Below are 26,520 nucleotides of genomic sequence, written 5' to 3' on the forward strand. Positions count from 1 at the left end.
CTGTATGTCTCTCCTTTTTAATTTTTAAAATTAATTAATTTTTATTATCTCTGGTTTATTATAAAGGATTTAAAATGAAAAGCCAGATGAAGAGGTACAGAGGATGAAGTTCCAAAAGGTCTGGAGCACAGAAGCTTCTGTCCCCATGGAGTTGGGGGGAGTGACCCTCCCCGCACATGGATATGTTAAAAGCTGAGAAGCTTTCCAAACCTCCTCATTTAGGGGTTTTTTGGTAGCTCCATTACATAGGTGTGATTGATTAACCCACTGGCCACACATAGTTGAACTCAAATCAGCAGCCCTTCTCACCTCCCCAGGTATCAGAAAAGTGAAAGAAAATGAAAGTGAAGTTACTTAGTCGTGTGGACTCTTTGCGACCCCATGGGCTGTAGCCTATCAGGTTCCTCTGTCCATGGGATTTTCCAGGCAGTAATACTGGAGTGGGTTGCTATTTCCTTCTCCAGGAGATCTTCCTGACCCAGGGATTGAACCCAGGTCTCCTGCATTGTAGGCAGACGCTTTACCGTCTGAGCCACCAGATATCAGGGGGTGGGGCTAAAGGTACTTTTTTTTTTTCCTGATTTTGGTATTAGAATTATTATTTTTTTAAAATCTTTGCCACTTACCTATACTAACAGCTTCTCCTCGCCATCACCCCCCACCCCCACTTTTTTTTAAATGAAGAAGGTTCAGGGTAGCCTATTGTGACCTTCCCTCAAACTGCTACTGTTTTAGAAAACTGCTGTCACTAAAGCATGACGGTATTGGGGTGTACTTAAAGTACTACTTTAAAGGTTACTTATATCCATTCTACCTGGTGGTGCTGGGGAAGCAGCTGTAGTTTTGAATCCATTTGGCAGGAGGAATAAAAAGATTTGGCTTGAATAGCCCAGTTCTTGAACTGATGGTTCTCACTATATCACACGGACAGTATACGTGAACTTGAAACTAAACTATGTGTATGAATCTGGAAGACCGAAGCCCACATTTGCTGAAACAAAATTTCCTGAGACAGTACTTACCTTTATTACATTTGATGCATTCTGATGTTTTTCTGTTTTATTCGCTATTCTTTCATATTTCCGTTGAAAAAAAAAGTTGGCTATGACCCATTAAAGTGATTTCACCATCCATTAATTGGTTGTGAGCTGAAGTTTTAGAAAATATGCATCTAAACAGTTTTCGTGGGTGGGTGTGCATGTTTAAAGGCAAGGACCATGAAGTAATGTTTTCCTATCAGTGGTGTTAATAAGTGTAGCCATAATAAAACAGCAACCGTTTAGTTAATTAGAATATTTACCATAATAAGTGCTGTGGGATTGATTTCTTTATGAATAGTGCATTTTGTCTGCTAGGATGAAGTAATTGAGTGTTTCCAATCAGCCCAGACGACAGTCCTTACAATGCTTCTTGTTGATGTTAAATGGACTATTGAAATAGCATTTTGTTTGTGTGTCTTGGCTGGTAATGAGCACTGTTTTGTCATCGTTAGGGTTACCAGAACAGCTGTTGACACCCAGAGAATGTCTGAGAATGGCCGTTAAGTAGCAAGAAAACAAGGAATATTACAGTTTAACCCTTGTCTATTCCATGTGATGCCAGATGCTAGGGGTCCTCATTCAAACTATACAAAAGAAAATAATGTTCTTTTTGTCTTTGGTATTCAGCTGTTCTTTGCCATTTAGTAAACACTGCTCTAGATTTAGAACATTTTATATTTTCCTCTTTAGGACACATCTCACACTTGAAAACAGGCTATGTTTAAAATGACAAAAAGCAAAACAGCCTCAAAAACAATCAGAATTTCTTTCACTATTAGAAAAGATATTGAATGAGCCTAACTGGCTTTATTGTTTTAAGTTACTCTTTTGAGGACGTGTAATGTTAAGTGACACATGACTTTTGTTGCAGTGTGATATTTACACACTGCTGTTTTGCTCTCTCTGTCTTCCACCTTGTTGGGTTAGCATCTCCTTGAAGAACACACCCTTCAGTGTCTCCTAGACTGTATTGCTTCACCGAGACCATAAACAATTACGGCATAAAATATTACCTTTGGAAATGAAGTCATGCGTCTTTCTTAATTGCTGAACCCTTGTAATTCTGAAGGGGGTATGTTTAAGTCTGTCCTGATACATACACTTGCTAACATAAGCAAATGTAGCCTGCACATATAGGAAAAACGTGAATCACAGGGTTTCTCATTTTCTACTAATTATGCATGGAATGTGCAGGAGCAGGAATGTCGAAGTAGAAGTCATAATGATAGATTTTAAAAAGACCTTCGAAGTTAGCAAGTACAGGATATTTTACAGTAGAGGAAGCTGAGTTCCAGAGGAGCTGGAATTTCTTCTTCCTAACTTCCCTTCCTTCCGTCCCATGGCAGAAGATGGCTGCTAGAATGATCTTTCTACAGCAAACGTGACATGCTTAGTCTTCCTCTGGTAGCTTCCTATGCTTTTGGAATAAAGTTGTGATTTCTTGAAGTCATTCACAGAGGCCTTTGGGGATGTATTTTCTGCTTGTCTTGGTAGCTTCTTTTGCCAGTTATATTCATTCTGCTTTAGTACTTCAATTCCTGTATAGTTTTATCTTGTTGACCCCTCTAGTTTTATCTCATTTAACATATTCCCACTGTCTCTGAACAAAGCTAGTGGAGGTGATGGAATTCCAGTTGAGCTATTTCAAATCCTAAAAAATGATGCTGTGAAAGTGTTGCACTCAATATGCCAGCAAATTTGGAAAACTCAACAGTGGCCACAGGACTAGGAAAGGTCAGTTTTCATTCCAATCCCTCAGAAAGGCAATGCCAAAGAATGCTCAAACTACTGCACAATTGCACTCATCTCACATACTAGTAAAGTAATGCTCAAAATTCTCCAAGCCAGGCTTCAGCAGAATGTGAACTGTGAACTTCCAAATGTTCAAGCCGGTTTTAGAAAAGGCAGAGGAACAAGAGATCAAATTGCCAACATCCGCTGGGTAATGGAAAAAGCAAGAGAGTTCCAGAAAAACATCTATTTCTGCTTTATTGACTATGCCAAAGCCTTTGACTGTGTGGATCACAACAAACTGTGGAAAATTCTGAAGGAGATGGGAATACCAGACCACCTGACCTGCCTCTTGAGAAACCTATATGCAGGTCAGGAAGCAACAGTTAGAACTGGACATGGAACAATAGACTGGTTCTAAATAAGAAAAGGAGTACGTCAAGGCTGTATATTGTCACCCTGCTTATTTAACTTATATGTGGAGTACATCATGAGAAATGCTGGGCTGGAAGAAGCACAGGCTGGAATCAAGATTGCTGGGAGAAATATCAGTAACCTCAGATATGAAGATGACACCACCCTTATGGCAGGAAGTGAAGAAGAACTAAAGAACCTCTTGATGAAAGTGAAAGAGGAGAGTAAAAAAGTTGGCTTAAAGCTCAACATTCAGAAAACAAAGATCATGGCATCTGGTCCCATCACTTCATGGTAAATAGATGGAGAAACAATGGCAGACTTTTTTGGGGGGCTCCAAAATCACTGCAGATCATGACTGCTGCCATGAAATTAAAAGATACTTACACCTTGGAAGGAAAGTTATGACCAACCTAGACAGCATATTCAAAAGCAGAGACATTATTTTGCCAACAAAGATCCGTCTAGTTAAGGCTATGGTTTTTCCAGTAGTCATGTACAGATGTGAGAGTTGGACTGTGAAGAAGGCTGAGTGCCGAAGAATTGATGCTTTTGAACTGTGGTGTTGGAGAAGACTCTTGAGAGTCCTTTGGTGTGCAAGGAGATCCAACCAGATATCTAGGAAATCAGTCCTGAATATTCATTGGAAGGACTGCTGTTGATGCTGAAACTCCAATACTTTGGCCACCTGATGCGAAGAGCTGACTCCTTGGAAAAGACCTTGATGCTGGGAAAGATTGAAAACGGGAGGAGAAGGGGATAGCAGAGGATGAGATGGTTGGATGACATCACCGACTCAATGGGCATGAGTTTGAGTAAACTCTGGGAGCTGTTGATGGACAAGGAGGCCTGGCATGCTGCAGTCCATGGGGTTGCAAGAGTCAGACATGACTGAGCTACTGAACTGAACTGTGTAGAAGGCACCCTCTTCCCAAACAAACAAGTTATCGATTCAGAGGCTTTCAATTTTTTTTTCCTATGAATCCAGTGACAACTACGTTTTACACCATAGCCCAAAATATATATGAAATCTAAATAACTGTCATGAAATAGTATTTATTCTTTGTCTGTGTGACATGCTTAACTTTGAGATTAACTGTTCCATGAGAAATTGAAAGTCTTAGTTGCTCAGTCGTGTCTTGACTCTTTGAGACCCCATGAACCCCCACTTGGCTCCTCTGTCCATGCAATTCTGCAGTCAAGAATACTGTAGTGGGTTGCCATTCTCTTCTCCAGGGAATCTTCCTGACCTAGGGATGGAACCCAGGTCTCTTGCATTGCAGGCAGATTCTTTACTGTCTGAGCCACCAGGAAAGCCCAACTATTCCTTATATTTCTTTTTTTTTTAATGCCATTTGTCACTGACTGAATGGATTTCAGATCCCTCTCTGTGCTGCCAGGTTCCTACGGGGAAGTTTGGAAGCATCTGGGGAATGTTTTTAGTTGCACTAATTAGTGCATTGGAGGACCAGGGGTGCCAAGCACTGTATAGTGAGCAAGACTGTCTTGAATAATGAAGAATCCTCTTGCTCAAAAGCCAATTGCATCTCTGCTGAAAAACAGTGCTGACTTAATGTGTGAGACCACAGATTGAAATAGCAGCTCTCTATAAAGGAATATCTGCCCTTTCTACCTCAATACCACAGCCCTGCGTCTGGAAGCCTCTCTCTGGCTCCAGTTAGGCTGACCATCTTCCCTTGCTGTACCATGCAGATCATGGTATTTATTTATTGCTTTGTTATTGCAGAGTACCCTTAGGGTAATCTTACCTGTCTTTATCTGTCTGGGACCCAGCACACAGTCCGTCACAATCCTAACAGGTGCTCAATAAAGAAAGAATGAAGAGGCTTGGTCCAGTGCCCTCCAGGTAGATAGCAGAGGCTGTAAAAACAACCAAAACAACACCCAAAAAGGCAAATCAAAAACAAAAATCCTATAGGTTTCTTGATTCTCAAGCCAAACCAGTGCTGTGCATCATGTTTGGTTTGGGGGCAGGGTTGGAAAAGAGGACTTCTAGCCTCAGGATGAATTATTTTTCCTGTGGGAGAAATGTGAAGAGGTAATATCATATACATATACTTATTTGTGAAGGCCAACACAGGCCTTGAGGTTTAATTTACGTATAGTAAAATATGTGAGTGAGTGAGTGAAGTCGCTCAGTCGTGTCCGACTCTTGGCGACCCCAGACTGAAGGCTACCAGGCTCCTCCGTCCATGGGATTTTCCAGGCAGGAATACTGGAGTGGGTATGTACTTTTACTTTTTAGTATACAGTTCTGAGAGTTTTGATAAATGTATACAACCATGTAACCACACCATGCAAATCAAGATATAGACCATTTCCACTGGGCCAGAAAAGTTCTTTCATTTCCCGTTGTAGTCAGCCTTTCTCCTGTCCCATCCATTTATACCTTGTTCATGGTCATAAGTGTGTGTTTAATTTTATAAGAAACTGCCATACTGTTTCCAGAGTGGTTGTGCCACTAACAGTGTGTGAGAGTTCCAGTTTGTCTATATCCTTGTCAGCACTTATTACTGTCAATTTATTTTTTTTGCATTTTCAGTTCAGTTCAGTTCAGTTCAGTTGCTCAGTCATGTCCGACTCTTTGTGACCCCACAGACTGCAGCATGCCAGGCTTCCCTGTCCATCATTTTGCATTTTAGCCATTCATATAGCTGAGTGCTATCTCATTGTGATTTAATTTGCATTTCACTAATGACTAATGTTGAACATCTTTTTACGTGCTTTTTGCCATTTGTGTAATCTTTTGTCATTGTGTAATAAGTGAAGTGCCTATTCAAACCTTTTGCCCATTGAAAAATCAGATTTTTTATTGACTTTTGAGAGTTCTTTCCAGGTTATAAATACAATCCTTTATCCCAGATGTGTTTTGCAAATGTTGTCTTCCAGTTTGTTTTGTCTTTTTAAATTTTCTTAACAGTGGAAATAGAGCTTTGAAAGTCTTTAAGAATGCTAAAAGGGGTTTTCATCCATGAAAGTAGACGATTATAAGATGAATTCAGCATTCTCTACATCTTCTATAGCCAAAACATTTTTACTGTATTTTTATTATTATTTTTTAAGATTTGAAGACTGTATACTAGGATATTCAAGTACCTTATTAGACAATGACTTTGCAAGATGGTAACTCTTCTTGGCAATAATTAACATCTATTTTTGTGTCAGTTATGGTTGTTCTGGGCTGCCCTGGCAGCTCAGACGCTAAAGAATCTGCCTGTAATGGAGAAGACCTGGGTTCAATCCCTGGGTTGGGAAGATGCCCTGGAGAAGAGAATGGCAACCCACTCCAGTTTCTTGCCTGGAGAATTTCATGGACAGAGCAGCTGTGAGCTACAGTCCATTGGGGTCACAAAGAGTCGAACACATCTGAGCAACTAACGCTTTCACATGGTTATTGTAACAGTTCACCTCTTAAGGATTGCAAGGCTCAAGAAATCATGTTTTGGATTCTTTCTGCTGGGAAGCACTGAGGCTTTGTGTTTGAAACACCAGGGAAGATGCCAGATAGTATGGAGCCAATTTATCCTGCTGCCTAAAATTGGAGTGGAAACATTTTACACGGCATCAGAAGGGTGTCCATCATGCCATCTAGCAGTGAGAAAACATGTAAGGTCAAAAAATATCTCAGAGCAAACTCTGACTAAAATGGCTCCCATTCTATTTTGGCCCCATTTCTGCAGTGTAATTAGAGAGCAGTATCTTTACACCTATGTAGCTGTTCTTATTGCTTCCAAAATGCAAGAATGCATTTTAGAAAGGTTAAATTTAATTGCACGTTGCAACAATGTCTTCAGCAGTAATAGCCAGGTAAGAATAGAGCAGACTGATGAATTTTAATTAAAAGAAAGTAAGAGAACTGTGAACCTATCTTTTGATATAAAAACTTCACCACCCTAGCGCAGTGCCTTGCACTTATATGGGTGCTTTGTACATAGTTGTTAAACAGGTGACAGTGTATCTCCTTGTCTCCGGAAAAGAGACTTATCTCTTTTCTTTTTGGCACAGTGATTTCCAGGTGCAAAGGTGATCCCTCTCATGATGTATGGCCTGTCAAAAAATAGCATCGAGATATATATTAAATACGCTTTCCTTAAAAGATACTTTCAGAGAATTTTTTTTTTTCCATTTTGCAAGTGAAGAATACAAGTCAAGAGATACACATGTTTAGAATGATAGCATTTCATATTGGTGAAAATATATACCATCCATAGAAAAAGAACCTGTAATGTCTCCCATAAAATAGAACAGTGGTTATTCCTGAGTATTGATATTGTTGATGGTTTTCTCTGTATTTCAGTGCTTTAAAAACAGCGAATATAGATTGCTTTGTTGTTATAAAAGTGGTGAGTGAAAGAGATCACTTGCCCAAAGGTTCAGAATCCTGTCAGAAAAGAAATTAAACTTGGGACTGCTCTGGTAGCCCAGTGGCAGTCCAGTGGACTGAGCTCCCAATGTGTGGGACCTGGGTTCAATCCCTGCTCAGGGAACTAGATCCCACATGCTGCAACTAAGACCTGGCACAGCCGAACAGATAAACAAATATTGAGGGGGGAAAAAGGGAATTAAACTCTCCACGCGCCTTGTCTGGAACCTTGGTGGTGTGTGTGTCTACATCACTTCTCTGTGAGAGAGACCTTCCCTTCCAGTGTGTCCCACCAGGGATGTTTTTCAAGTGTAGTTTTAGTGTTTTGTTTTTGTTCAAACAGTAGACATCTGTGGGCCTGAAAATTTTTGGTGGATGATAAGACCCTCGAAAAGTCATTGGAATAGTATTAGTTCTTTATTATTGTCAGCGTGTGTCTGCTGAGTTTCAGGACATCACCACCATTTTCTGGGGAACGGTTTCGAGAATGATGTGTTTTGTAGAAGCTGTTTGTAATTTATTAAATATAATTTATCAACTTCTCATATGGCCGGGTAATATTTGCGTTACTACTACAGCAAAAGTGCAGTTTTATCTCACACAAATAGGAGGGTTTATTCAAAGTTAGATAATATTGGATCAATCACAGTATATTTAAAATTAAACAACCCCATGGCAAAAGGCCCAGACCAGCAAGCATGCGGTGGCGAAGTCCGTGGTGGTACACTCTGGGCCATCAGCAAACAGGTTGGGCTCGCTTCAGGAGCATTTTACAGGGATTTTAAAAGGTACCTTGTTGAAACATGATGTTTCTCTCTACTCAGGAGATACTTTAGCATTAGTGAATTTTATGAGTGGAAAAAAGATAGTTTAACCACTGGGGAGATTTAGCAGTTTCAATTAAACAATTGCACCCTTTCAGTGTTAATTTTGAAGTCGGTGACTGCTGGTATTGGAGGGTTCACCTTTATTTTCCTAGTGGGGTGATGTACTTTTGCACTTTTGATCTCTATTGTAAAAACTGGGGAATCTTACACTGGGTCTGATATGCGTGTGCCCTGTTCCAGTTGGTATACCTTGAGAGGCCTAAATTATAAAGAAATCTGTTATGGAACCAGTATGTATAGAAAGCATACATTCAGGCATTTCCCCACATTAAGTAAAAGTTCTGGGTTCTGACTCCTGGTTCATCACTTATGGTGCAAAGTCCTCCTGGCGCAAAGCCATTTGAAAATGGCTCTTATCTTTCCTGTATTTCTAACAATTTTCCTATGAGGATGTAATTTCCTACCTCCTTCTCTCCCTGTCTCCCTTCCTTCTCTGTCATCAACCAGGCCTCAACGTTTTACTTTTTTTTTAAACAAAATTCTTTCATCTCAAAGAGCTCTTCTATCTCAACATCTTTGACTCCTGGAATTCTGGAGTTTAGAATCCAGTTTTGTAGTTAGGAACAACTCCAGGTTCTAGACCTTCTGCACCATTTAGTATTTCCCTTGTGTAAAAGTGGTTTCTTTTCTGGGAAAGAAGGCCACCAAAGGCAGTGAGGTGCTTGGCCTGCTGGCTCTCAGTCCAGTGGATTCACACAGCTTCTAGGAGCAGTAAAACATGGACAATGATGACATAACACCTGTTACTTATTTAGCTTTTTATACGTGACTTGACATGGGGCTTCCCTGGTGGCTCAGTGGTAAAGAATTTGCCTGCCAATGCAGGAGATGCAGGTTCGATCCCTGGGTCAGGAAGATACCCTGGAGTAGGATATGGCTACCCACTGCAGTTTTCTTGCCTGGGAAATCCCATAGACAGAGGAGCCTTGTCGGCTACAGTCCATGGGGTTGGACATGACTACTGACTGAGCAACAGCAACGTGACTTGACATTTTCTGGTCTTCACAGGATGCTATGGGACTTAGTTACTACTGCCTTCTTTATCTAAATGAAGAAGCCAGGGCTCAGAAAAGATGACCGGTTTGCCCAAGATCACACAGCTAATGCTGGTGAATCCATATGAAAGCCTTAATCTTCGAGGCCTGCGTCCTTCCATTTATGCCAGGTTGGCTCCAAATAAGGCCATGCATTCTCTTGAAATCACTCTTTGGAGGCTTTTGAGTTGGTGGTCTCTGACCTCATAAGATTATTTTGTTTTCTACCTTATACTTATTTTCTTCATAGGAACCCAGGATTGCAAATCTCTGGGTTTAACTACAGATGTTCCTGGCTAGATTGTGTTGCTCATCATGAATGTCAAAGCACTGACCTAGGGGTGTTATCTTCTAGCTAAAAATTTTCTGTACCATTTTCTTTTACTTATGTACTTTAGTAATTTATAGGCCCATGAGCCCAATATATTTGTAATTATTGGCTTAGGGCTTCCATTTGTAAATTGTTACAGTTAAGTCATCACCCCCAGCATCTGAAGCCTGGAGCTCTCTTGCTGGTGTTGGTGATGTCAGGTCTGGAATCTACTTTTGGGGCTGTCTGTGGGTTGTTTATCACCATTAGCCCTCATTATTTTAAATGAGTACCCACCCACCTTATACTCTGTAACCACATGTTTCCAGCGCTTCTCTGGAGATTACATCTTGCAGGTCCCCCCTCCCTTTCTTTTCTTTTTCTTCTCCTTACTTGCAAATGCTTTGTAAATGAGGCCCAGAAAAATATGAAGGAAAACACCTAAAAAGATAGTATGTGAAATTCAGACCAGTTTGGAAACAAGTGTTGCTTCTGACTCTGAAGCTTTGGGAGAAAAAAAAAAAACCTCACCAAGTGTGTTTAACACATATTAGTTTGTAAATATGGAGTCCCACTAATTGCATTTATAGCTCACAGCAAAACTACCTGTTATGTCTTGTTACTCTGAGGGGGGAAAAATGAGAGAGTTATATAGGTGTATGCATTTTACAAAACTGGAATTCAGGGAAGAGTGTGGTGTAAATTCTTTTATAATTATGTGTCTTTTTCTGCTGAGGCAATTAATCAGTTTTTCTGTTGCTGTGATGCTCACCTGAATTCAGGTGTCCCAAACTTAGAGGAAGGGCTTCCCAGGTGGCTCTCAGTGGTAAGAGAATCTACCTGCCAATGCAGGAGATATGGGTTTGATCCCTTGTTCGGGAAGACCTCTGGAGGAGGAAATGGCAACCTGCTCCAGTATTCTTGCCTAGGAAGTCCCATGGACAGAGGAGCCTGGTGGACTGCAATCCATGTGTCACAAAGAGCCAGACATGACTGAGCACACGCACATGAGAATTTAGAGGAAACGGTATGGAGTGCCTCCTTTCATAAGGAAGTCAATTACGGTTGTCCTCCTTTCCCCTGTTATTGGAATGACTAAAGAACACCAAAATTGTGTGATATTTTGCAGAATCACTGCTTACTCATTATTTTACTTTTCCACGTGATTAAAAGTTTTGTTGTATTCTTAACAATGATTTTATTGGTTAAAGGTAAATGTGTTTTGGGTAAAGGTAAGTGTGACAGGATGAGATGGTTGGATGGCATCACCGACTCAATGCACATGAGTTTGAGTAAACTCCGAGAGGCCTGGCATGCTGCGGTCCATGGGGTAGCAGAGCTGGACACAACTGAGTGACTGAACTGACTGAACCGAAATGTGTTTCCAGTGGAAGTGGTTCAGTTGTTTTCTAATGACAAACCAGGAGTCTTTAAATGTTGTTTTCTAATGATAAACCAGGAGTCTTTAAATGTTGTTTTCTAATGATAAACCAGGAGTCTTTAAATGTTGCTTTATGGTCAGTTTTCAGAAAGCTGCCTTTTCCATCAGGTGAAAGTGAAGTCTTGTCTGACTCTCTGCCACCCCGTGTGCTGTAGCCCACCAGGCTCCTCCATCCATGGGATTCTCCAGGCAAGAGTACTGGAGTGGGGTGCCATTTCCTTCTCCAGCGGATCTTCCCGACCCTGGGATCGAACCCAGGTCTCCTGCATTGCAGGCAGATGCTTTACCCTCTGAGCCACCAGGGTCTGTGAACCTCATGTATTTTCATCAGGAAGGGTGAGCACCTCCATCAAAACTACCAAAAAAGTGAATCACGGAAGTATATGTCAGGCCAGGAAGCACCCCAGTACATCAGTGAAGCTCCCCACCCCCACCATTTTACAGATAAGCAAACCAAGGCCCAGGATTAAACAGCATTCCTTCTGACCCCTATTGGGGTGCTGTTTCTCTAGTATGTTGCTCCAGTGTTTGTGAGAAATGAAAGGCTCCCCCCTCCCCTTCCCCAGGGATAATAATAGTTAACTAAATTAGTATCAGGGCCTGTATTTAAAAATAATAATTCCTAGAAAAGTGTATTAATTTTATTTTCTTATAAATTATCTTTAGTAGAATTTGAGTTGTTTTTAATGATAGGCAACTTTGGAATGCATGTGAATCCCTTTGGTCAGAGGATTCATCTCCAGAGAATTTTCAGAATTTTGTTTCTTCAATAGCTAAAGCTATTTATAGTTTTATTATTATTATTAATATTATTATTATTTTCAAGCAGAAGTGCTCTTCCTGAGATCCTCTGATTATCTTGCCAAGGTCTTGGGGGCAGCCTCCCCGCCTCTTTTTAACCTTGGGTGGTCTCAGGATTTGCTTTATGTCCTGACTACCGCTGGAGCGAAGTTTTAAAAGACTCGAAGTTTGGAGTTAAGATCTTGGGCTCTGGAGCTCACATGTCCTGTTACACCACTTGCTAGTGGCCGCAGGGAGGTTGTTTTGCCCCAGGAAGCCTCAGTTTCCCCCTTCATAGAATGAGATCAACGTGCAGTCTTATCCCCTGATCGGTATTTGCGACATGTCAGCTGCTACTGCTGTTTTTGCTATTGCATTGTTGTTATTATTCCCAAGCCAAGAAGTTTCCCAAACATGCCTTGAAAAGGCTAGTAAGAAGGAAAGCAAATTCCACTTTTAACTGTTGGTGAGAGGGAAGGTGGGGAGAAGGGAGTGACCTACGTTGATACTCAGTGTCCTTTAAAGGAAAATGTTACCTGATCAGAGTAAGGAAAAGAAAGTGGTATTATTGTCAGCTGGTTTCTGTGTGTTTGATTTCTCTTCCACTTTCTTAGACCCATTTGTCTGATCCAGTCATGGGAAAGTCACATGTGTGAATTTTTACGGTGCTTTATAGAAAGGAGAGACCTGTGGGTTGAACCACAGAATTTAACAGCAGATAAAAAGGCAGGGGCGGGCTTCCTTGGTGGCCCAGTGGTGAAGAATCCACCTGCCAATGCAGGAGATGCAATATGGACCCCTGGGTCAGGAAGATCCCCTGGAGGAGGAAATGGCAACCCACTCCAGTATTTTTGCCTGGAGAATCCCATGGACAGAGGAGCCTGGCGGGCTGCCTGCAGTCTATGGGGTTGCAAAAGAGTCAGACACGACTTAGCGACAAAGCAGCAGCAGCAGCAACAAAAGAAGCAGGGGCACCTGGGTGAGGCGGGCAACCCAGGACCTGCAGGGACTGCCCCTGGTGAGGCTGCCTTCACCTGAGTATCACACTGTCCAGATCAAACAGAGTGTGGAAGGAGAAAGCCAGTCCAAAAGACAGCTGTCAGAGAAGAAGAAAATGGTTAATAAAGTTTTTTTTTTTCAGCTGCTTGAACTAGTTAATTGCTGAGTTATATTGTCGAGCGGGTACCCTCCTTGCTGCTGTCTCTTTAAGGGAAAACTGGAAGTGGACCACATACCTGTCATGTACGCACTTGTCTGCAGCCTGAATCTATTCATAGGCTAAAAATGAAATCTACTTACAACTATTACCTGGAGGACTTTTATAGGTTTTGCAGAAAATATGACTGGGGTACAGTTAGGACCTGTTTTATTATCCCTGACAGTGGCTTAAGAAGCCACCGTACCTGTAGATCTCTTTTATCAAGTTCTGGGTATTTGTTTGTTTATTTTTGTCAGGTACACAGTACTTTGAATACCAGAGCCCTGAAAGGCCACACCAGCTCACTCATTGTAGGTAGTTGGAGACATTTTTTTTCCAAGAATACTTAAAGGGCAAAACCCCAGAATCTGGATATAGCATAAATGATGGGATATAATTTTTAATAAAACATTGAGCTTTTCTGTTTTCTTAACATTGCATTCCGAAGCTAAATTATGACTATTCCTGTGTCTGTCTTCTATGCTCATTTTTCTTGCTTCTTTACAAAATTTTATCACCCAATTATTTTTCTGTTGAATTAAGTGCTTTAAATATAATATAACATAATTAACAATCTTCTTAACTTTATGTTTTCCAGGGATATCAGCATGAATAACATTACTCAGTTACCAGAAGATGCATTTAAGAACTTCCCTTTTCTAGAGGAGTTGTAAGTATTCTTTTGAGAACTGTTTTTTTGTTTGTTTGAGTATTTCTCCTTTTCTCTTTGGAAATTCTCACAACAGAGATTGTCTGCTGTTTCTCAGGGGACACTCAGAGAACTGGGTTCACTGGCCTCCGTATAGTGGAAACCATGTGTTTTGGGGGAAACAGAGCTGAGTTTTTAAGAAGTGTGATCACTGAAGTTATTTTTGAAAGTCAGGATGAAAAATGCTACTTCCATGGGACTTTTTTGCTGCAATTGTTATGACCACGAATGAGGCAGTGACACAGGTTAATTACAGCGCTGTCCCAAGATAACAAGGCTGCTGTGTAATTACTATGATTGCCACAGGAGTTGCTGTGTGGGCAACAGGCCCGTAAAGAATAATCCACAGCATTTCAGGGTCACGACGCAGCAGATGACCTCAATGTAACCCAGCAGAAAACTTTCCTCGGCTATGGGCAGGTGGTCTTTGGAAGTGGGGCGAAAACATGGAACATCCTTCGCGTCTCTGAGAACACCTTTAACGTTAAGCTTGTTTCTGAGCTTGGCAGTGTCATCTCTCATTTCCAATTTAACAGCTTACATGGGGGAGAAGTTCTTTCCACCTGTAACCTCCATTTTGTTTTTCTCTCCACACTATTTAAAGTTTACCATCGAAATAAGCACTTTTAGATTTTATAGGAATTGGCAACGATCAATAGCTTTTAAGAATTCAGATGAAAAATAAAATAAAGTCATAGTTGACTTGAGTTAAATGGAGGGCTTTAAAAACAGCTAAGCTAATGGATTATGTAATATGTAGAGGCAAGAAGGTGACAGTTTGATGGTAAGAACATCAAAGAGCTATAGCCCTGAAGGAATCTAAATTCATATTACAGATTGTGCCCTACAGCCAGCTGTTGAGTTTTAGATCCAAGTCAGTGACTGTCTCTCCTATCTTAGGTCGGCCCCTCCCTGCACATGGGGAATCGGAATCGAAAATAAGACAAGCAGGTTGTGCTCCCAGTTTCTGACACTGTTGAAACAGCAGTTAAGGATTTAGTAAAGTTAAGGAGAAGTTTTTCTTCCCACACTACTTAATTGAACGTAATGTTCCCACAGCAAAAGTTGGACAGAGATTGTTTGCCACTTCCAAGCTTGTGAACTGGGTCAAGTTATTTAACCTCCCTCGATTCAGTTTCTTTGTCTGTAAGGTGCAGATAAGACAGAATGAATTAAAATAGATGTTAAATACTTAGGACAGTGCATGAAGCAGGGTAAGTGTAATGTAAATGCTGGCTGTTATTTATTTCATCGTTTTAAAAGTGCTTAAGGTGGGGGTGGTGCGGGGAGCAGCAGCTTGTATACCAATTGTCATGGATTACAAGGTTTCAATGTATGTTTTACTTTATTTTTGCCTGTTTGTTTTTTTTCCCCCTTGAGTGAAATTAATTCTTTTGTAAGAAATAGCTCTTTGTTTTTAATTAGACATTTACATTGAATGAAAAAGCAGTGAGCTGTGTATTTGAAGCCCCCCAGTTCCCACCCTCCCAATCAAGCTCAAAGATGTCTCACCTATTTCTTTTCATTTCACATAAAGTTTCAGCCTTTAGGATTAGTCTCCCTTTACAGAAGTAATCACACAGTGAAAGGCCATTCGTGAGCATGGGTTCAGCTGTTGGGTCACCCCCAGAGATATGAGACGCACTGGGCAGGAAATGGAGACGCCCTCCTTGTTCTGGTGAACCATGTGTGCACACCACATTGTCAATGCCTTTGACTGTCAGCCAGCCCCCTTGGAGGGATTGGCGGTGAGCGCCTGGATATGGAGTCCTCACTGGCTAATCTCTGCTTTGTAAAGTTCGCATCTTGGGTTTCGTAAAACTCTCAAATGACCAAGCATACATCAAGCTCACAAATTCTGTCAACTGAGAGTTTTAATTGGAACCAAATTGGATTTGATTGCTAGTCGTTTGCAGCAAGATTTTGTTCGCTTCGCATTCTGCTTATGGCAGCAAGGAAGCCCGTCCTGTGAAGTCCGTACAGCTCCTGTAAATACTGTATGGGATTTCAGAAATGAATTTGGTCAGGAGCACTGATGGTTAATTTTAAAGAGTCCTTCAGAATAGTCTTTCATATGCTGGGTATACTTACAGGCATTTGAGGGAATTTCTTTTCCATGTTAATAGAATCAGGGTAAAAAAGCCCGTTTTTTTTATTTTTTTTTTTCTTTACAAAACACCGTAGCAGAGTTTGACATTCCAAAATGATGCTGCCAGGAGTATTGTAATATTTCAGAAACAGCATCACCCTTTGTCCAAAAGTCATCTGGAAGTCATTTAAGAGTGATTGTGAAGCTGAAGTGCCCGGAACAGAAATGAGTGATTTACTGAGGGCTTTTTTTTTTTTTTTTTTTTTTTTTCCACAATAGTTAATGAGGTGTGCTTTACATGATGTGACTGGTTTGGCTGAATTTTATATGATAATCCGGAATGCTGGGAGTATTGGGTGAAATCAGTTCCCAACTGAAGAAGTGTTTATAGATGTTTACGCATTCACTTGTTCTTTCGACAAACACTGAATCGTGCTCTGTGCTGGGTCCTATGATGGGCGTCAAAGACACCAAGACAAGTTAAGTGTGGTCTTTGTCCTTGGAGTTGACAGTCCGTCCAGTCCCGTAGCCACTAGCCACAGATGGTTGTTTAAATCTAGACTTACAATAATTAAACCTAAAATAAATACTCAGTTTTTAGTGGAGGTAGCCATCTTTCAAGTGTTCAGTAACCACCTGTGGCTAGTGACTCTTGTGATGGACAGTGCAGATGTAGACAGTTTCCATCATTGCAGAAAGTTCATTTGGACAACAAGGGTCCAGAGGAAGAGGTGGAGCTAACACTTGGTGTGGCGTGGTGAAGATTGTCCAAGTGTGTGCAGGGTCAGCGGAAGCCTGAAGTAACCTGTTTATTGAGACTGGAGGATTTGGGAAAGGCTTTCCAGAATAGCTGCAGCTGAGTCTTGAAGGACACATGAGAATTAGCTAGGTGAGGATGGGTGGGAAGGGTGCTCCAGGAAGAACCTTATAGCATGTGCAAAGGCATGGAGGTAGACATTTCAGAAGTGTTAGGACACAAGATGATGGTTATTGCAACTGAAATAGACAAATGTGAAATAGTGAAAGGCAGAGAAATGTGAGGAGATGAGGCCAGATCACCAAGGGACTTTTTAAGCTAAGGAGTTTAGACTTTATCCTGAAGGAGCTGAATTGGGTATGAGGGTAAGCAATAGGGAGGAGACTAGGATTTTTTTTCCCTGAATGACTAGATGCCATTCACTGATTTGTTTTCCCCCCTCTGTTTCTCTTGGGATCCAAAAACATAGGATCTAACCCTAAATTCAATACATAAAATGTGTAGTCTTGAGACAGTCTATTGATTTCCACATCTCAATTTCCTACTCTTTAAAATGGGACTCTTCACAGTAGTATTGTAGAGGGAAGAGGGAATTATTTATGTAAAAGTGCTTTGTGACCATGAAGTGCTACATTGCATGAGTAATGTAAATTTCACTAATCCTATTAAACATTGCTGTCTTTCTTGAAGTATTTGGGGGAGAGGTTGTTTAGCTTGGAGATGGGAGTTGGAATGGGCCCATATAGATTTCTGTTAGTGATATGAAAGGAAAGGCAGAATTTGGGGAAAATATTAAGTTAGCATCCACAAAATTGGTGTCTGATGTGATGCTGCGTGCTCAGTCATTCCATCATATCTGACTCTTTGTGACCCCATGAACTGTACCCACCAGGCTCCTCGGTCCATGTAATTTTTCAGGCAAGAATACTGAAGCCGGTTGCATTTCCTACTCCAGGGGATCTTCCCAACCCAGGGATCAAACCTGGGTCTCTTGGGTCTCCTGCATTAGCAGATGGATTCTTTACTTCTGAGCCACCAGGGAAGTCCCCATACTACACGTTGCTGCCATAGTATTTTGGCTGTCCTTGAGACCTGTCAGGGCATTGGTAGCCATTTAGGGAATGGCTGAAATGTGGAGTTGTGAAATTGATTTAATTAGAAACAGGAGAAGGAATATCCAACTGCTTTTCCATAGGCTCCCACTGAGAAATCCGTGAATGTTACTATGAGCTTAGATGTTGCAACAGCAGTGGAAACTATTGCCAGCTTTGGCACTTGTACAGTTATTGTTTAATACATACTATAAGACTAGGCTAGTTCTATCTGTTTCAAAATGTACTTTGACTTTGGAACTCTTTACAATGCTAAAGTGAAAATTAGGTCTCTGAGTACTTGTTTTTTTGGGCAGGTGGGTCTGTAGAACAATTAATTCCTAGTAGAGACATTACAGAAGAAAACTAGTAAGTAATTTGAACAGGAAAATAAAGAGTGGGTTAACATTAAAAGTTATAAATATTTTAATTTAGCCAATAGTTGAACACACACACACAAACGTACATGCAGACAATATAAAATGTGTGTACATTTTTTTCAGAACCATTTGAAAGTAAGTTGCAAACCAATACAGTATTGTAAAGTAAAATAAAGTAAAAATAAAAATTTTAAAAAAAAAGTTGAGAAAAAATAAAATAAATAAATGTCACAATAAAAGTTAAAAAAAAAAGAAAGTAAGTTGCAATCATTGAATTCTCCTCTACTTCTAAATAGTGCATTGTTTATTCCAAAAACACAAGGATATTTGTTTAAATAATTGCAGTGCAGTTGTCAACAGAAAACTAGATTCCTATGTATTATTTGGTCAGTAATATTATTTAGCAAAAAAAAAAAAAGGAAAGTAGAATTCTGGTTCAGGATACATTTAGAACCACAAGTTGCACCTGGTTGCTGTGTCTTGGTAATCCATTTTGATTTTCTAAAGCTAAGTTTTATGGTCTCTAATTGAGTTACTGTATATAATTAAAATTGGTCAAGCCTGGCAAAAGGAAGTTATTTTAGGGTTCAATAGCAATAATAATGGCAGCCAAAATTTATTGAGAGTTTATTACGTACTAAGAAACTTAGAGCATATAATCTGGTTTACTGCTCACGTGATTCTTATATATCATCATGCTAATTTATAGATGTGGACAAGGAGGCTTTAGAGAGGTGAAAAACTCACTAGGTCATTAGTCAGTATCAGAGCCAGGATCTGAATTCATGTCGATCTGATTCAAGTATTTCATCTTAATTTCTAAGCTGTGATACTGTCTCAAGAGGCATAGGATTGGAAAGAAGCTTAAGAGGACACCTATTTACTCTGATCTATAATGCTAAGTATGTCCCCAAGCTAACTGTCAAAGATGGTTGGCTGCCTAACATATCCCTTAGTAAGGTCATTGAACAGAAAACTTTTTAACAAAGAGATCTTCCTAGAATGAGGTTTTCTGGTCTAGCCATACCATTTTATAGATGAGATTATCAAGGCTCAACAGTAGATGAGTGACATGTTCCAAGTGCTACAGTTAGTATGCACCTGAGCCAGAATTAGACCTACCTAGTTCAACGCCATGTCCACTATGTCCTATCACCTTTTGTATCTGAGATGCAGAAGCAGTCTCAAATAGTCTTACTGGGTTGTCTAGAGCTCTAGAAAGTAGCACACTCTGTTCTCTTCCAGTATTTACAAGGAATTTCCTTTGCTTCCAAACTAACATTTGACTCACTTAACGTTTACTCCCTTGATGAAGGCTTCTCAGATAAGCTTTTTCAACTGCAATAATTTCCCCCTGTGATTTTTGATAAATTTGACTGTGATATTTGACAGTTCAAAAATATTTTCTTGGAATTCTCTTGTTCCACTTTATAGTGCCTTGGTAGGATGAGTTGGTAGTGAAGATCCCTACATTTGCTGTTAGAGACTACGTAGTCATCTCACAGAGGTGTATGGGTGCTCTCCGACTCATACCCTTCCCTGTGTGTAATGTGGGGACCTCTCAGATTCGGTTATAACGGTGAGAAGAGAAATGAGAGGGATCCTGTACTTATTGGACCGTCTGTGTACCAGACAGGTCCTCCTAGAGCAAGGATTGTTTTGTTTGAATTCATAAAACTCTGTGGGCTATATGTATTCCCATTTTGGTGATGAGGAAGCTGAATTTTTCTTGAGGTTGATTTCCCAAGGTCACATAGCCTGTTAGTAATGGGTCTGATTTCAATCCCACATCTGACAGTGTAGATGTGAAAAAAAGGACAAGGAAAGACTTCATTAGACAATTCATTGAGTCATCAGACTTGTGTTAGGTAAAGCGCTGTGTGCATTGTTGAAGTCAACTGAGGTTCTTGCCTTCAAGAGAGATGAATGGTGTAGTAAAGTTACCGGAGTTCAAAGGAGAAAGGAAGGGAAATAACTTCTAGCAAAAAAGATTAAGGAAGGCCTCATCAAAGACTTGGCATTTCTAGAGAGAGCCTCAAGGGATGGCAGAGTTATTCATGAGGAGATGTGGAAAAAGGAGGATGAGCAAAGATATGGAAATAAACTGGGACAGAAAGAAGGAGTGCTGGGTTTGGTTTGATTTCAGAAGAGATTTCTGTTGGTTTGATTTTAGAAAGGATTTCTGAAAGGATATTCTGGGAAGGAAACCTTGAAAGGAGTCGAAGGCCAAGCTGAGGACATTTCTTGGCAGACTCGTGGAGGAGGGTCAGGTGTTGCGTGGCTATGGAATTTTGAGCTGGGAAATGACTTGGTCAGACGTGACCTTCCATCATATCAATGTAATCTCATAGCACAGAGTAGGATGCTTGGGACTGAGTGAGTGCAGGGAAACAGATGAAGATGATAATGGCAGTAGTCCAGGTGAGAACTATGAGACTCTGAACTCAGGTAGATGAAAGATAGTAAGAGGGAAGAGGGAATTTGGCCTAAGGTGTTATGCAAATAGACTCAAGAGGATGTCTCAACTGGGATGGCAGGGGTTGTTGTCAATAACACTTCACTTTTATTTTATTTATTTATGTTTGTAGTTGCAGCATGCGGGATCTTTAGTTGCAGCAGTTGAACTCTTAGTTGAGGCTTGTGGGATCTAGTTCCCCGACTAGGGATCGAACCCGGCCCCCTGCACTGGGGAGCATGGAGTCGTAACCACTGGACCACCAGGGAAGTCCATTCCAGCACTTCACTTGCAGATTACCAGGAGTTTGGTGGTATTTTGACAAAACTAAAGACCATGCAGTAAGAGAAATTGGTCCAGAAGAGAAGATAGTACGTGCATTTCTGAATATACAGCTTGATTTTAGGTGAGAGAGGCATAGGGACACCTGGAAATATAGATGTGAAGTCAAGACTTGAGATGGATGGGTGGGGGATTCTAGAATGGAGTTTCATGGGTATAGATTTTAGAGTCTTTTATTTTGAGGGGATTACTGGAAACATTAGGTAGAAAGAGCTTGCCAAAGGAGAGAGGGCAGAAGGAAAGGGAAGAGGGCCAAAGACAACTCATTGGGAAACACTTGAATCAGGGTGTGGGAAGAAGACCAAGTGCCAGAGGAGCAGGATAACTAGGGCAGAACCATGCTCTGGGAGCTGTGGGAGGGGAGGCTTTTCACAAGAATGAAGGATCAACATTGACATGCTGGAGAAAGGTGCCTACAGCCAGATCATAACAAAAGGCCTTGCAGTTCATTTTTTTTTTTAAGAGCCCTCTCTACTGAGGGTTGTGAGAGTGCCTTTGGGGTAAAGAAGTTCATCTTAAAGCAGGCGTTTGGGGACTGCTAGTAGGTAGTTTCTGAATTGGAGAGAGAAGATGGTGTTTGAAATACGTCTATTACCTGACAGGAGTCCACAGGGTGTAAGAGACAGAACCCCAGCTGAGGTATCATAGAGGATTTATTGTTTCAGGTAGATCTAGGAAGTCTAGCGATGGAGTTGGCTTCAGATGGTCCTGGATCTTGGGGTTTCACAGTCATGAGAGTTTTCTCATGCTTTCCATATCTCAGCTTCAGTTGTGTCTATGTTAGTGTTTTTAGATTTTGTTCTTTCCTGTGGTATTTAGCCTGTCTCCATATAATGGGTAAAATAACCTTCAACAGCCCCACATAAGTCTTTGCATCTTGATATCCAAGACGAGCATGTAAAATCTTCCTTTTTGCTTTTAGTGGCAAAATCCCCAGAGGACTTTAGTTGGCCAGACCTGTCCCATGGGCGAGTCCTTGAACCAATCACTCTCCTCTTTGGGTTGGTAGGGTCCATCCTGGGTCCTCAACTTATCCCCACTAGGACCACCTGGAGTGAAGAAGAAGCCTCCCAAAGAACTTATAGTGGAACCAACAGGCTCTGAAACTTTGTCCTACAGTGCTTAGCAGCTTAGAAGTAGAGGCAATAGAACATGTGATATACTCAGAATTGGGGTTTAAATTAGTATTTCATAAGCAACTAGGGGAAATCAAGTAGGAGAATCAACAGTTCATTGTTACAGTGTTTGACATGGAATTCAGAAAGTGTAGAGAGGATAATGAAACCACAATTTGCTGGCGCATTTACCTATTTTAATCAAAGCTAATTATTTGTTCTTTGACTAAAAGTAGTACTGTCTACAAGTAAATGAAAATGTCTTTAATATTCTACAAGCATGATTGAATTTTCCAGTAAGGAAATAAGCGAAGTCATTTCTTTCATGTATTGTTCACTCTCTGTCAAGCCATGATTTATTCTGTAGTAGAATTTTAATTCAGAATTTGTTCATCATTTGCCCCTGTTGGCTTTTATGTATACATCAAAGATTATGTTGCTGCTAAGTCACTTCAGTCGTGTCCAACTCTGTGCGACCCCATAGACGGGAGCTCACCAGGCTCCCCCATCCCTGGGATTCTCCAGGCAAGAACACTAGAGTGGGTTGCCATTTCCTTCTCCAGTGCATGAAAGTGAAAAGTTAAAGTGAAGTTGCTCAATTGTGTCCGACCCTCAGCAACCCCATGGACTGCAGCCCTCCAGGCTCCTCCATCCATGGGATTTTAAAGGCAAGAGTACTGGAGTGGGGTGCCATTGCCTTCTCCGAAGATTATGTTAGACATGCTAAAAATACTTGTATCATTGATGTACTTGGCTTTGTAAGGAAATAATCCTAAAATTAATGGGTACTCAATTTTTAAAATCTGGATGCATAGGAAGATAAGGAGAAGGGAGGAAAAATAATGACCTGTATCTTACCATAGGAAATACATATGGTTAACAGTTTGTCGTTTATTCTTCTCAACTCTTCTCTTAGTATTTGTATGTAATTTCTTTTCTCAGCATGATTGGTTAAGACCAATCAGAATTTACTCATGGAGATGAGTCACATTTGAACAAACCTAAGCTCTGCCAGGAAGGCACGGCTGGGTATTTGGTAGGCAACCAACAGTATGTGCCGTGGTTCCTGTCTCTCCTATTCACGTCTTACTTGTTTTATCTAGTCTGTTTTGAGCCCCTTCTGCTGCTAAAAAGCCTTCCCTGGTCTTCCTTTTCCAGATTCCTCTTGCGCCTTCTCTGCTCCTCCCCACTTAGCACTGGATTGAATGCCTTGTTATTTCGCGTTCTAGGTGTGTCAGTCCACACCTATCTGTTCAGTTCCACAGACTCTCCTCCGAGGGCAGCGCCTTGTCACTGCTCTGCTGCGTGTGGCCTTTGGTGACAGTGACCGCATTTGAGAATTTGGAATTGAGGGAGGGGTTAAGACAAAGGACCTCTTCTTATTTTGAGTTTATTGAAGTAATAAACCTTATCAGCCTATGTAAAAACTGCATTCCATTGAAGGTTTATATTGAATGAATCATCCTTATTTCAAAGAAATGAGAAATGTCTTGGGAAAATTCAGTACTTACTTTGCCCTACCTGGTGCTTGGCTTATAGTAGAAGGTCAGTATTTGTTGGTTATGTTAGCGGTAAATTTTTTTCTTATGCTGTAACATGTTTCCTCATATGGATGGATATTTTGTGTGTTTAGTGCCAGAAGATAAATGACTGGGTTGTCAGGATAAACTTTGCTCAGGAAATTGTAACTGTTGCCAGGGTTTTTATTGATTTGCCTATAAAATAAAGCCTTCTATGGGTTACTGACTATACAAGGAAGTGGCATATATAAAAGGGTCTTGGGTGCCGGGATAACTTAAGTTTCTTTGAATTGAATAAAGCTCTTTTAGTATATGGTGGAGTTCTAACTGGGCTATAGCCTGAGTTTTAGCAAGGACAAGCTTATTTTTGATTAAGCATTGCTGCTTTTCTTTTTGTATATTTAAACACAAATACGTAATATTTTACATATATATATGTATGTATATGAAATAGTTTTCCCCTTCTCTGTGAAGGAAGACTGCATTAAAAACCTTGGGAATTTCCATAATGAGAGTTTTTAGTACAGGCATGTTTATAAAACATTTAATTTTTATATATACTTCTATGAAAGTTATATGAAAGTATTAAATTCTTCCCTGGTAAGAGAAGAAATAGAGTAAAACATTATTAGTGGGTTCAGGACTCTCTGCTCTACTGTATCAGATAAAGTTTATTTAACCTTGGTAGGAAGCATGTCCAAGGAGACCTATCAAGGATGCTAGTCGATTGCTGGCCTGCTGTATTCGCTAGGAAAAGAGCCATGTGCTTTGGTCCTTTGAAAGTCATTTGTAGAAAATGACACAAAACAACATGGTTCTCTTTCTAGAGTTTCCATTATTTTATTTTGATTACCTTATACAATTTCTCAGGTTTACATTCTTTAGCTATGCTGTAGGAATTTAGACAAAGCACAGAGGAAACAGAGGCTCACTTTTCTCATCTGTTAAAAAATAAGAGCAGACCCACTATGACATAGTAGGGTAATGACAATATAAACTGTTATACAAATGTTAGTTTTTGTTAAGATGTACTGATACCAAATATCCCTAACAGGGAACAGTCCGTTTCTTTTTTTTTTTTTTGTAGTATTTGGCCACCTTGCTCAGCATGAGATCTTAGTTCCCCAACCAGGAATTGAGCCCGAGCTCCCACCACTGGAGTCGTAATCACTAGATTGCCAGTGTTTTGTCTTTTTTTTTTAAAAAATAAAAGGAAGTCTCTCCCCTACCCACCCCCCACTTGAGTTCTTAATTTTTCACAGGAGCCAGCAGAGTTCTGAGCCCATAGTAGGGCCTTAAGATACAAATAAATAGATGATTAAGGACTTATTAGAGGTATGCATTATAAGTTTTTTTTTTTTCTTTCAAAACTGTTGCATACATTTTGGGTCTTGCTGATGTCCAATTATATTTAATAGGAGACGGTTGCTCACCTCCTGTTGGATGCTCTCCCGTGGCCTTCCTTGCCCAGTTCAGTGTTGAACTGGAAATGCCATCTCCGAGGGCAGAGTCATGGGCTGGTGGTTGCGTCTGTTGTACTTGGCATGGAGCGTGACGCCATGCAGATCCACCCACTTGAGAGAATTTAATGGCATCGCAGGAGGGGCAGCCTGGAGGTGTTTGGGTCCCATCTGCAAGAGGTCATGTGCGTTTGAATGCAGCTCTGTCGGGTGGGGACGTGTAGCTGTGGAAAGAAATGGTGAGGGAGACAAGGAGCCACGGCCGCGGGGGGTTAGATCAGTGGGGGCCCCCTGAAGGGAAGGGTGGTGCTCACAGTTGTTTTCTCTCAGGACTTGCCACAAGGTCAGACCATCTGGTGGCCACCTCTGCAGAGGAGCAGGAGGCACATGAGTGGCTCGGAGACTGTGGCTCTGTAACCTCCGGCCGGGACCTGTCCACCAGGTGACAGAGAAATTGCCACGAGCCAGGCTGGCTGTTGTCTGCGTGCAGAGTGTGCTCAGGCCTGGGCCTTCCTGCTGCAGTTGCCTCCCTCTTCTCATTCCTCCCCATGGCTCCTCACAACAGCTGCTGGAAGCTTCTGACCCCTTCTCCGCCCTCCCCCAGCTCGATCCATGTGTCTAGTGAGTGTGGATAGTGCAGTCCTTACCCTACTGTTTTCCTGGCTGGAATTCCAGCCAAATGGCCACAATGACATTTCTGTCCCAGACAAGAAGAAACCTAAATCCAGGCACTTCTCAGAGACATAACACCAATTGGCGTACCCTCTAGTTCACACCCGCCTCTCGTGTTTCTTTTAAACCACTTCCGAAGTGAAGAAATCCCAGTCTAATTCAGCACATCTCATGAAGGTATGAACCCCCTGGCATGGATAACCGTGGATCAGTGTCCATTAACCAGGGCCAGTCCTGCTTTCCTATTTCTGGGAGGGTTGGCAGATAGAAAATATCATGGAGCATGTGCATTAAGAATCAAGAATATAATTGGAAACTCTAGCCTCCCCTAGAAGGAGCGCCGGATGTGAATCCTTGGTCCTTATGAATAATAAATGTACCCAAAACAGACTCAGAAAGACATTATTCACTGAGCCACTTGTATCCTGTTTCCTGGAACAGTTCCAAGTCCGATGGGAGTGCGGAAGGCTAATGGATTGCTGTTTCCCTCTCCTCCACCCTCTCTCTGTCTCTCTCCTCTCCGTCTCTGCTTCTGGGACTGTTGTAACAAGCAGAATAAATAGGAGTTGCCTTGAGGTAGACCGTGTCCCCGTTGGAAGTCCTGCCTGACTCGTTTTAATTCTGTGTGATCGGGTGCACAACCCCAGCCTGTGTTGAGATAACACTGTTGATCAGGAGACTGGTGTTCTCATATTCAAGGTCCACCCCTCT

General features: G+C 41.1%; 1 protein-coding gene across 1 annotated transcript in view; it reads left to right on the forward strand.

The window, feature by feature from the left end:
- LGR4 (leucine rich repeat containing G protein-coupled receptor 4) overlaps window positions 1-26,520 on the forward strand; it is a 104,960-nt gene that overhangs the window by 42,886 nt on the left and 35,554 nt on the right. The window contains exon 2 of the mRNA XM_018059305.1: window positions 13,818-13,889. Coding sequence (XP_017914794.1) covers window positions 13,818-13,889 — 72 coding nt within the window. The remainder of the gene's footprint in view (window positions 1-13,817; window positions 13,890-26,520) is intronic.

This window comes from Capra hircus, chromosome 15 (genome assembly GCF_001704415.2).
Source record: "Capra hircus breed San Clemente chromosome 15, ASM170441v1, whole genome shotgun sequence".
NCBI lineage: Eukaryota > Metazoa > Chordata > Mammalia > Artiodactyla > Bovidae > Capra > Capra hircus.